A 13,269-nucleotide genomic window follows, 5' to 3' on the forward strand; every position below is an offset into this window, starting at 1 on the left:
CAAACAAGCATGAGGGCGGGCCATTACTCAAATCTGTGAGGGCCAACTTTTGAGGGTTTTGACGCGCATTTTTGAGGGCCGGGTTGAGGGCCTGAGGGCCAAATTATCACCCCTAAATCGGGATATCTCAACTTCCAAAACTGTCGTGATACTCCCCCCTTCCAGTCCCTCCTCAGAATCCCATAAATTCAACTAATAGAACTGGGGCCAAAAACGAATTTAGCAACTTAAGAGAGCCAAACGCTAGTGTCCATATATAAAATGGGGCCAAAAACTAAATAACCGAAACTTATTCCAGCAAAAAAGAAAAATGTTAACAAACTTGTCTTCTTCAAACATCGCCAGTCCACCCTCAAAGTCACACCATTACTACTAAGAGCATTCCCAATGCAAGTCAAAATAATCCCCCCTTATGACCTCCACATATGCAGTTATTCCCTCTCTTTTCACCATTTTGTTGAAAAACAAGGTAAACCCCTGCAATACAAAGGTGAAAAAATATCTCGAATGGGATGTTGAATTCCGTCTAAACGTAAAAATCGAAAAAACGCTCCATCCCGTCTGAAAATTTAAAAAAAACGAAAAAAAATCGAAAAATCATGCGAGACGAAATCCAACATCCTGTACGAAAAATAAACCCATTTAAAAAAAAAAAACATTGTTCGAAGTTAACAAGTCAGCCACTATCTCGGTAATGAGTTTCACCTTGAAATCAACTTGGCAAAATATTCACCAAATAATCACCTCTGCATTGCAGAGCAGATTTTCCCCAAAACTGGTGACTATATAGTCACAAACCCCTTGAAATCCCCTGCATTGGGAATGCTCTAACAATTGATTTGCTTCTGCTAGAAATGGCGTTGTGGAGAGACCAGCATGTGTTGTTCGATTATCGAGGGTAACAATTTTTCCTTCTCTTTTCCATTCCAAGACTAGTTCTACTACTTCCTCTTTCTCGTGTTTTGTACGGGACAGATGTAAATCAGGAACACTTGGACTTGATGAGGCTTTGGGTCTGTTCGATAAGTTGATTCAGATGAAACAGTCGCCTTCCATTTTCCCTTTTAACCAATTACTAGCAGCACTTGTCAAGATGAAACACTTTTCTGTCGCTTTATCTATCTCCAAAAGGATGGATACAGCTGGTATTCAACCTGATATTGTTACACTTAATACACTAATCAGTTGTTACTCCAATATGGATCGGGTTGATTTCGGTTTTGCTATTCTCGCTAGTATTCTGAAACGCGGATTTGCACCTGATGCTGTTACTTTGACCACCCTACTCAAAGGACTGTGTAAAGGGGGTAAAGTTGCCGACGCTATGGATCTTTTTACCCGAATGCTGGAAAATGGGTATCCATGTGATGAAGTCAGTTATGGGACAGTAATGAATGGGATTTGTAAGTCTGTGAATTCTACTGGTGCTCTTCGATTCATGAGGGCAATGGAAAACAGAGAGTTTCCTCCTAGTGTTCATATATATTCTATGCTTATCGACACCCTTTGTAAGGAGAATTTGGTGAACGAGGCATGGAATCTATTTCAGGAAATGACCTCCACAAACCTTACACCTAATGTTATCACCTACTCCTCTTTGATTCGAGGGCTATGCGGATCTGGTCGATGGAAAGAATCCATGCATTTATTGGACAAAATGTTGGCGCAGTATGTCACACCGAATGTTATAACTTTTAGCGTCTTAATGGATGCTCTTTGCAAACAAGGTAGGACTAAGGATGCTTTTGATTTGTTACAACTGCTGTCTCAGAGAGGTTTAAAACCTGATGTTGTCACATTTACCTCTTTAATCAGGCACCTATGCACATCAAATCAGTGGGAAGATGCCAAGAGGGTATTCAGCCAAATGTTGGCCGAGAATGTCTCACTAAATGTCATAACTTTTAGCATTTTGGTGGATGCTCTTTGTAAACAAGGCAGGACAAACGAAGCTTTTGAGGTATTTCAAGTAATGTCTCAAAGAGGAATAAATCCTAATGTTTTCACGTACAATGCTTTAATTGATGACTTATACACTTCAGGGAAGGGGAAAGATGCAATAAGATTGTTCGATGAAATGACAAGTAGGGGAATCTTACCAGATGGACACACATATGGTATTATAATAGACGCAGTTTGCAAATACGGGATGGTCGATGAAGCATTTGAACTATTCCAGACAATGATTGAAAGAGGCGAAGAGGCTGACACAGTCAAATACAATAGTTTGATGGATGGATACTGTTTACAAGGGCGGATGAAGGAGGCAAAAAGTGTTTTCGATTTGATGTTCGCTAGAGGTTATGGTCCCATTATAGTCAGCTATAGCATTTTGATCAATGGCTATTGCAAGGCTAAGAGGATGGACAAGGCAGTTGAAGTTTTCAAGGATATGCAACTTAAGGGATTCAAACCGGACACTGTAACATATAGTACCCTGATAGATGAATTTTGCAAGAGTGGAGAAGTTTTGGTTGCAAAAGAGCTTCTGAAAGACATGATAGCTTGTGGGGAAAAACCAGACCAGTTCACATATGGTTCATTAATGCATGGCCTCTTCAGAAATGGTTGTTCTGCTGAAGCAATGGAACTGTTCCGTGTAATGGAACATAATGGAACGAAAGCTAATGTACCGATTTACAACTGCATTGTATATGGCATGTGCAAAGAAGGAAAATTAGTTGAGGCCAAGGAAATCTTTTATAGTCTCTCAACCAGGGAGTTGCAGCCTGACACTAGGACATACAACGTGATGATTAATGGATTTTTTAAAGAAGGGATATTGGAAGAAGCCCAGGATTTGTTTTATGAGATGCAAGAGAAGGGTTTTGCTGCAAATGATTTCACGTTCAATATCATGGTCCAAGGATTGCTAGAACAAAAAAAGGATACCCACAAGGCAATGCAACTTCTCAATACCATGCTTGACAAGGGTTTCTCACCAGATGCAAAAACTACTTCTATTCTAGTGGACTTGTTTGCAGAAGGTGGACCAAATTGTAAAGAAATGAAGATGCTTCTCAAGCGCCTGCCAAAAGGCTATGCTAAAGGTAATGTGCTCAACTTGACTCTGTGGTTAACTAGTTATTTCTTGAGATAGTGTGGTTAAGGTTAACTGGTATTATCTCTTCTTTACTGTGATTTTTCATCTTATCATATCTGCTAAAAGTTCTTTGATTTTGTTGATGAACTATGTGAGTTGCTTGACTTTGACTACCATTATAAAAGGACAGTCCTCTCAGATTTCCTGGTGTGATTTGTTGGACTTCTCGGAACTATTATATACCTCATACTGTGCATTCGTTTTGTACAATTTTTTATTATTCTTATGTTTTCTAATACTTGCTAGTCTTGTTTATAGTGTGATGGTAATGAATTTAGTTAAGGGGGATGGTTATATGAATTCCACCTTATCGTGACTTGAAGATGTATTTGGTCACTAAATATGTATGAAAGTTCATTTGGTAGAGCCTATCATGAGAAACAATGCTAGGTTCCTTGTCCCTTTTGTGGCGCTTCGAGGGAGGTGGCCCCATGTCTACTCATTTGGTGTGAAATTACATACATTCTTATTGTATCAGTTCTTTCCTATTGACATACGACTATGTGAGCTTACTGCGTAGATACATGACAGGGACCTGTATCCCCATGCTAAGCATTTTATTCAGTGCAAAATCACATATGTTCTCATTTTAACTGTTCTTCCCTATTGGCATGCGACTATGTGAGCTTTGGTACTTAAGAGTGTACATCTCTGTAAAATATCTTCAAAATCAGAGTTTTAGCTAGGGAGCATCATACTACTGCTGTGAAATACTTAAATGTAAATGTGATTACCCTGATATCTGATGCTGCCTTTTTAGTATATTACAAATGTTACTGATGTAGGATTATAAACACATTTGACTAGCTAATTATTCCATTACCCTTGTCTAAAATCTGGGATGCATTCTGGCAGATAGTCCTTCTTATTGAACATACAACATCCCGTACAATCAAGTTAATACTTCCATTGCTTGAACCTTCTCTGACATTGAAGGTATATCGAGCAATTATGATCAAAGAAAACAGAAACAAGATTCTCTTCTTCTTTTGCTAAAATCAGCTCGCCTTTGCACTTATGACGATTCTGTGATTGAAAAGTATCTGATGCAAAGCCAATCTAGATTGGCCCCTTCACTGCCAAAGCAGGTAATTGTGAAGTTGCCATTTGCTGATTCTAGCATCACGATTGTAAAATTTGTCACAGATGGTTCAAAATTTATCAGTGGTATGGATGCGGTACTCCTCAAGATTGACTGTTTAATTTGTTGTTCTTTTGTTGTTTAAATTATTAAAACTCTTGGTTATTTGCTTCAATTTCGTTTTGATCCTGTAGGATTATATGACTTGCTGGTGAAAAATTTCCCAGCACTTCTGCCAAGTAAATCAAGAGCAAAAGATATAAATCAATTGAATTTAGCACGCTTCAGTTGATCTGCAAAGATAACAAACTTCTACATAACTGGGCACAGTGATGGAACTATAACCTTTTGGGACCTATCATCCTCTCCGTTACTTCCGATTTCGTCTATACAACAACAGGTAGATTTTTTAAACAAATTTTGGCATGTTTTACGATATAGGAATGCATACCATGTAGATAAATAATCTTTTGATCTCTTTTGATCTTAGTTACATTGACACAGATAGGTGTGTCCGTATTTGACACGGCGAAATATCAAAACTTGAAGTTTATCACATACAATGTATCCGATATGTGTCCAACACAGACACGTAGATACATATCCCACGCAGATTATTTTCAAAATATGGCGTGTTCACGTAACAAAGCTTTTGATTGACTTTATAAAAAGTACAATTAAGTAAGTAAAAGTATAAACTGAAGTAGATGGCAATCAATGTCATATTTATTCATATAAAATTGAAGAGGTATGATAAAAAGGGTAGAACTTGAGCTTGATTTTGTTCCACGTTCGTTAGGAGTTTAAGTGGTAAACACTCTTTTTCTATCCTCTGGGTTTGGTTTTAAGTTGGACGTTAATGTCTTATTTTATCAAGTGAAAACTCAATTTAGTGGTAGAGATAGGAGTGTAAATTGCAATGCTACTTAAGACTAGAAAAAATTCATTCGCACCAGAGCTCTTTTCAACTTAGTGCTTTTTAGGATATATGATATAGGTTCTGTTAGAGCAGGCTATTGTGTTTGGCTCAAAAGTCCCGTTTACTCTGTCGCACAAGTGTGTTTTCTACGTGTTAAAGACACATGGGGGGAGGGGTTGAGATTTTTGTTATAGTCCCATATGGGATGTGTGGAGCCTTGCAGTACAGTATAAATGTTCCTAGGCTTCTCCACTTATCATGTATGTTACATAGACATGCCGTGTCGGATACCTATCCATGTGTTCGTGTCAGACACATATTGTTACACTTTCTACACTAATCAATTGTTACTCCAATATGGGTCGAGTTGACTTGGTTTTTGCTATTCTCGCTAGTATTCTGAAACGCGGATTTGAACCTAATGTTGTTACTCTGAACACTCTGCTTAAGGGGATCTGTTTAGGGGGTAAAGTTGCCGACGCTATGGATATTTTTACCAGAATGCTGGAAAACAGGTGTCCATGTGATGAAGTCAGTTATGGCACAGTAATGAATGGGATTTGCAAGTCTGTGAATTCTACTGCTGCTCTTCAATTCATGAGGGCAATGGAAAAGAAACAGTTTACTCCTAATGCTCGGATATACAATATGCTTATCGACACCCTTTGTAAGGAAAATTTGGTGAACGAGGCACTGAATCTATTTCAGGAAATGACCTCCAGAAACCTTACACCTAATGTTATCGCCTACACCTCTTTGATTCACGGGCTATGCAGATCTGGTCGTTGGAAAGAATCCATGTATTTATTTGGCAAAATGTTGGTACAGAATGTCACACCGGATGTCATAACTTTTAACATTTTGGTGGATGCTCTTTGTAAACAAGGCAGGACACACGATGTTTTTGATTTGTTACAAGTGATGCCTCAAAGAGGAATAATTCCTGATGTTGTCACATACAGTGCTTTGATTGATGGTTTATTCACTTCAGAGAAGGGGAAATATGCAATAGGATTGTTGAATGAAATGACAGGTAGGGGAATCTTACCAAATAGACACACATGGCATTATAATTGACGCTGCCTGCAAAGACGGGATGGTCGAAGAAGCATTTGAACTTTTCCAGACAATGATTGAAAGAGGCGAGGAGGCTCACGCAGTCACATCCAGTAGTTTGATGGATGGAGACTGTTTGCAAGGGCAGATGAAGGAGGCAAAAACTGTCTTCGATTTGATGGTAGCTATAGGCCATGGTCCTGATGTAGTTAGCTATAGCATTTTGATCAATGGCTATTGCAAGGCTAAGAAGATGGACAAGGCAGTTCAAGTTTTCAAGGAGATCCCCCTGATAGCTGGATTTTGCAAGAGTGGAGAAGTTTCGGTTGCAAAAGAGTTTCTGAAAGACATGATAGCTTGTGGGGAAAAACCTGACCAATTCACATATAGTTCATTAATAGATGGCCTCTTCAAAAATGGTTGTTCTGCTGAAGCAATGGAACTGTTCTGTGTGATGGAACATAATGGAACGAAAGCTAATGTACCGATTTACAGCAGCATTATTGATGGCATGTGCAAAGAAGGAAAATTAGTTGAGGCAAAGGAAATCTTTTATAGTCTCTCAACCAGGGAGTTGCAGCCTGACACTAGGACACACAACATAATGATTGATGGATATTTTAAAGAAGGGAAATTGAAAGAAGCCGAGGATTTGTATTATGAGATGCAAGGGAAGGGTATTGCTGTAGATGATTTAACATTCAATATCCTGGTCCAAGGATTCCTAGACCAGAAAAATGATACACACAAGGCAATGCAACTTCTCAATACCATGATTGACAAGGGTTTCTCACCTAACGCAAAAACTACTTCTCTTCTAGCGGACTGGTTTGTGGAAGGTGGATCAAATTGTAAAGAAATGGAGATGCTTCTCAAGCACTTGCCAAAAGGCTATTCCGATGGTAGTGTGTTCAGCTTTGACTTTATGGTTAACTAGTAAGTTCTTCATATACTGTCATTACATTAACTAGTGTTATCTGTTTTTTACTGTCACTTTTCTTCCTATCATCTCTTCTTTACCATTAAACTTTATGAGTTGCTTATTTCCTGTTTCTGTTTGACTACCTCTCTAAAATGAGTACATTCTTCTTGTATCTCCTGGTTGGATTTGTTGGACTTTAGAAATTATTTTACAGATCACTTATTTCGTACCGTGCATTGGTTGGAACAGGTTGAATGCGATGTTTTGTTATACTGGCGGATCTTGTTTATGATATTATGATAATTATACTAAAGTAATAATTTACTGAGATGTTCCTTTTCCCTATTGCAGTTCTTCTTAACACAGTGAGGTGTCACCATGTCTAAGTATTTTTGTTCAGTGCGAAATCACGTAAGTTCTCATTTCAACTGTTCTTCCCTATTGGCATGTGACTATGTGAGCTTAGATACTTATACCAGATGTCTATGTTCAATTTCAGGTTCACAAGAGGAAGTTGTTGAATCTCATGAAGTTTAGTGCAACTAAGTTTCATGATCAAAAGTCTTCAGCAACTTTAACATAAGAGGATATGATAAACAACCATTTTTGGATCAGTTTTTCTGTTGCTTCATCTATGTCCAAAAGGATGGATGCTGCTGGTATTCAACCTGATATTGTTACACTTTCTGTACTAATTAATTGTTACTCCAATATGGGTCGGGTTGATTTCGGTTTTGCTGTTTTCGGGAGTATTTTGAAACACGGATTTGAACCTAATGTTTTTACTTTGAACACCCTACTTAAGGGGTTTTGTATGGAGCATAAAGTAGCCGATGTTATGAATCTTTTTATGTGAATGCTGGAAAACGGATATCCATGCAATGAAGTTAGTTATGGGACAGTAATGAATGGGATTTGCAAGTCTGTGAATTCTACTGCTGCTCTTCAATTCATGAGGGCAATGGAAAAGAAACAGTTTCCTCCTACTGTTCATATGTAACTATGCTTATCGACACTCTTTGTAAGGAGAATTTGGTGAATGACTCCTGGGATCTTTTTCAGGAAATGACCTCCACAAACCTTACACCTGATGTTATCACCTACAACTCTTTGATTTGCGGGCTATGCAGATATGGCTGTCCAAAGATTCTGGCTATGAGTCATTGATCATCCAAATTCTAACGTCGATGCTTTTTCCGGATAGTTTGGCTATGGATGGATTCTGTGGGAACTCCACAGTTATGTGTGCTTCAGCAGGAGTAATCCAAGGATGGGTGAAATCCTGGGAAGCAGCTGTGTGGAGTTAAAACCCAATATAGCCGAATATCCGCAGTGACTAAGTGGGGAAAGTATCGATGCGTAGGGTGAGGCGGATCATTACAGCACCCTTCGTACATTCTATTTTTTCTGTTATTCAGTATTTATTCTGAGGGTTTACAGGAAAAAAGGGTTCGACTTCTTTGCTTCTGTTACATTTTTCTTTTGGGTTCAAGTTATAATGCATCTGGGCATTAATACTACGAAAACTACCAGTGATCGATTTTAGAGATTCTATACTGGACATTTGAAATAATGGGTATACTAGAGAATCCTGTTTCCATTGGAACACCGGACTAAGAGAGTAAAGTAGACTGTTAATGGTAGTTCTTTAGACAGTATAAAGAGAGAGGATACCATGCGTTGGAACTGATCTTTTGTTCTCCTAAATATTTTGCTTTATCTTCTGCCTTTTTACCATATCATGGACCTTTAGTTATTGAGTTTTCCTGTATCAATCCTTTGTTTTGATTGGAAGGCAAACTGGCTTTTACGAAGAAACAAGCAGATCTGTTATTCCCACCATATATTACTGATGACTTCCCAGTGGCAATACAGGTAACTTTTCTAGTGGTAATTCTTGTACACAGTTTCGGTAATATATCAATATTAAATCATGATTGTTTTGCTTTGACAGATATCCCACAAGTACGGGTTGATATATGTGATCATGAAACTTGGACTTCTATGTCTATGTGATTTGGAGACAGCTACCACAGTTTATAGAAATCGAAATAGTCCAGATCCTATAATCTTGACTTCGGAGGCGTCATCAGTTGGAGGATTCTACGCTGTTAATCGGCGAGGGCAGGTGTTACTTGCCACTGTTAATGAAGCAACAATTGTGCCTTTTGTCATTGGTCAAGTATGTCATATAAGTTTACCCGTTGTACTAATATAGCGATCGGAATTGAAGTATCGGATAATTGTTTTGACGAATTTTATTTGTTGACTTTTGCAGCTTAACAATCTGGAGCTTGCTGTTAATCTTGCTAAAAGAGGAAATCTTGCAGGGGCTGAAAACATTGTAAATATCTTAGTTATAATTTGTGTCAACTGCATGTTGTTCAATTAGTTGGAATGGCCAATAATTTTGAAACGGGACTTCTCAAATTTTATGGCATATTTGAAGCAGTAACCTGGGTTCTGAAATTTGAAGGTACTTGACTTCACTGACATACTGGTTCTCTCACAATTCAGGAACTTTAAATAGTATTGCCTTCCCAGGAAAAGAGTTCCCTCATATAATACAGAAGAGGGTAGAGATGTTTGTTGTTGAGTTTGGGCTGCTATTTCTTACTCTAAAACCCTTCCATGCTTCTTTTACTATTGAAAAACAATGAATTTCATGAAAAGCAAGACCTCTGTATCTTATATTAGGCTATGGAGGAACCCAATAGTGATACATAATTATATATATTTTCTATAGACTTTTTGTTTTTTTTATATTTGTTTCACGTCTCAAGATTCCTTAACAGGTACGTATGTTTGAGTAGCGTTTGTGTATGCTTTCTTTAATATCCAAGATACTGGGGTTATCATACGCGCCTATAGTGTCTAAAGTACAGCATTCTTTCTTTCGGCTTCGGCTAAGAAGGAGAACATGCCATTGGGATCATTTCTGAGAAGGGTGTGTGCCTCTTCACAATAAGCGTTAGTGGTATAGGTAATAGCTAATACTAAGAAGTTAACATATGCTCAGTTGAAACTCCAGTTAAGTGGCGGGGCGCGCTCTTGGTATGTTCAATTAGGCATTTGACTTATCAGTATAGAAACCTGGGATTTTAACTCTCCTTGTTGATAGAGCGATGTCAGTGACCATACTCAGGAATGTCATCAGTTATGCTAAAGATTTCTATTGGACATTGAACTTTACTTGTCAAACATTTTTTAATACTTCAGTTTGTCGAACGGTTCCAAGAACTGCTCTCTCAGACGAAATACAAGGAAGCTGTCGAGCTTGCTGCAGAATCTCCACAGGGAATCCTTTGAACTCCTGACACAGTTGCAAAGTTTCAGGTAAAGGTGTTCTGGTGTCAATATGTTATGTCTCATTCTAACTAGTATCATCATATAGGATATGTGGCAAGATATAGAACTTTGTACTAGAAAATATCTCAACTGTCCAATTTTTTATTTTTTATTTCATCGAGTTATTATAGATTTATAAAGAATAAAAAAATTAAACTAAAATAGAGGTATCAATGTGTGTCTGTATAACTGTATTGGGGATCTTAGGATTTGTTTGTCATTTATACACTTCTTATGGTTATTGTTGGTAAGTATGTTTTACTTAAATGTAAGTTTGAACAATGCATGTGTTATGTCATGCATGCAGGCATTGCCATCCATGTGTATTCCAAGCTTACTTGGAATTAACTTTTTGCAGAGTATTCCTTTTCAAGCTGGTCAAACACCACCGTTGTTGCTGTACTTTGCAACACTTTTAAGTATAGGAAAACTAAATGCATTTGAATCGCTGGAATTGTCAAAGATTTTTGTCAAGCAGAATAAGAACCTTTTGGAAAGTTGGTTGGATGAGGACAAGCTTGAATGCAGTGAGGAACAGGGCAACCTTGTTAAGGTTCTATCTAAAACTCAAGTGTTTACTAATACTTGTTTTTTAAGACCCTAAGACCTTAACCTAAAAAATATATGTGATGATGTTTTGTTACTATATAAGCTTTAGTCTGGAATAAGGACACTGCCTACTCTTTTTCTTTTCCTGATCGGTTCTGTTTCAAGGAGCAAATTTCTTATTCATGGCTGATATATGGTTGCTCGTTTCCATTGCAGCCCGTGGATAATGACCTTGCGCTGAAAATATTTATCAAGGCTAGGGTTACTCCAAAGGAAGCTGCCGCTTTTACTAAGAGACGTGAATTTGACGAATATCCAATCTATTCGAAGCAGGTACGGAAATTGGCTAGTTCATTTCTTCTGACAATTTTGTATTATACGTGGTAAAAGTTTATTAAGTGCACTTCCAATGATTGGCTCGCGTAGACCGATATGCTGATACTATATATACATACTGAACTGTTAATATCAGTGTCTTTATGTGCGTTACTAAATGTCAAATGCCATTTTGCTTGATTTATACAGGAATTGTGGAGTGCCATTTTTTAATTTATAATAAGGCATGTTTTTATCGTCCTTAACCAAAAAACCTTTATGTGATGTTTCTTGATTTGTTATCAATAAGAGATATTGAGTATAATAGTTACATCCTGATTATGAAAAATTACTCGTAGCAAGGAGCTACTAGTGCAATCAACCCGGAAACTGGCCTACTCCCCCACAGCACAAAATATTTTCACATTAGAAAGCAGTTGTATCATAGTGACAAAAAAAGTTCATGAAACCTCAATCCCTTGAGAGCCACAACTCCCCTAGGCACCCTAATGTTCTTTTCATGTTATAACATTTAGACTGGAATGTGGACTGTCTGTAGTTTTTATTTATTTCCCTGTTTCAAGGAGAAAATTTCTTATATATGTTTAATATATTGTTGCATATTTCCTTTTTAGACCGTTGATAATGAAGTTGTACCTCTGAATTTCTCTCCAGCTTTTGATGAAAGGTACGTATAACTAGTTATGAGATTTTTCTTAATGAATTAAGGTTGGATGCTCAAGTTAGTCATGGCTCCATTGAGCTTGAGCATGGAATGTTTCTGAAATTTTATATTTGACTTTCTAGTTTATGCCAATTTCCGATGAACTTGGGGATCCCAATGCGTAGACTTTCTGAGATTAGTATGAGCTCCATAAACTGTAGTTTTATATGAGCAAAACTAATTATGTTTTTTGGTACTGACAAAGTTAACTCTTCTGTTTTCACAGCCTGCTTGAGGAAAGCTTTCTGGAGGGAGTAGATGATTTCTCTCATAGTGAATTTGGTTCAGCACAACCTTTAAAGAACTCTGAAGTTGACATAAACGAAGACAACGTCAAAGGTCACCTTGTAGATGAAATACAAAAGGAATTAAAAGGAGTTGAAAGTGAACGTCATCGAAACTTTGCAACTATCAAAATTGTCGATGTTTTGAAAAAACAAGTCCATGGCAGCTCAAATTCAATTGAAAGCAAATTAGGTGAACTGGAAAGAAAGAAAATACTCGAGCGAGGATCTGACAAGCTTTACTGAAAATTTCATTGATCAAATAGGTTATGGGGCATATGGAGATGTCTTTAAAGGTAAATTACCTAATGGTGTGCAAGTAGCTGTTAAGAAACTTAAAGACATCGCGATGAATGTCTTGGAAAACACATTCACGGCGGAGGTGAGAACATTGAAACTTAGTTAGACTTTATAGGTATTGTTCTGAGGCAAGTATGAAAGCACTTGTTTATGAATACTTGGAGAATGGATCTTTCGACAAAGTTTTATATGAGAACTACCTTAATTTACAATGGGAGAAATTGTATGATATTGCAATTGGGACATCAATGGAACTTTCTTATTTGCAAGAAGGTTGCGATGATGAAATAGTTCACTACGACGTAAAGCCTGGTAATGTGCTCTTCGACTCAACTTTCTCCTAAAGTTGCATATTTTGGAATGGCCAAGATTTCTCAAAGAGATTTAAGTCATGTCTCCGAGATTGAGTTTAGGTGGACCCGTAGCTATGTTGTCCTAGAAATGTATATGCAAAAGCCAGTAACATTCAAAAGGTTTTGGCATATTGTTGTTCGATATTCTAGGGAGGAGAAACCTTGATGACCAAAATTGGCTTTCTCCACAAATTTGGGAAAAGTTCAAGAAAGAAAAACTTAAGGAAATCATGGAAGAATGTGGCATCGAGGACAAGAATATAGTAAAAGCAATGACATTATGTATAGTTGCGTTATGGTGTACACAATACATGC

General features: G+C 37.5%; 2 protein-coding genes across 2 annotated transcripts; both read left to right on the top strand.

Moving 5' to 3' along the window:
* The first annotated feature begins 653 nt into the window (after positions 1-653).
* LOC147503435 (uncharacterized) lies at positions 654-7,935 on the top strand. The gene is given in 6 exon segments (XM_086604836.1): positions 654-3,050; positions 4,040-4,281; positions 5,377-6,171; positions 6,173-7,095; positions 7,433-7,492; positions 7,581-7,935. Coding segments are annotated over 5 exon segments (3,888 nt in total). The 5' UTR covers positions 654-1,132; the 3' UTR covers positions 7,443-7,492; positions 7,581-7,935.
* Positions 7,728-12,813, top strand: LOC147503436 (clathrin heavy chain 2-like). The gene is made up of 9 exons (XM_086604837.1): positions 7,728-7,769; positions 8,212-8,383; positions 8,877-8,956; positions 9,036-9,263; positions 9,360-9,425; positions 10,737-10,982; positions 11,195-11,311; positions 11,929-11,981; positions 12,244-12,813. The coding sequence occupies exons 1-9, from the start codon at positions 7,728-7,730 to the stop codon at positions 12,545-12,547; spliced, it is 1,308 nt and encodes a 435-aa protein (XP_086460963.1). The 3' UTR covers positions 12,548-12,813.
* Positions 12,814-13,269: the final 456 nt, after the last annotated feature.

This window comes from Coptis chinensis, chromosome 4, assembly GCF_015680905.1.
Source record: "Coptis chinensis isolate HL-2020 chromosome 4, ASM1568090v1, whole genome shotgun sequence".
In the NCBI taxonomy this organism is placed as follows: domain Eukaryota; kingdom Viridiplantae; phylum Streptophyta; class Magnoliopsida; order Ranunculales; family Ranunculaceae; genus Coptis; species Coptis chinensis.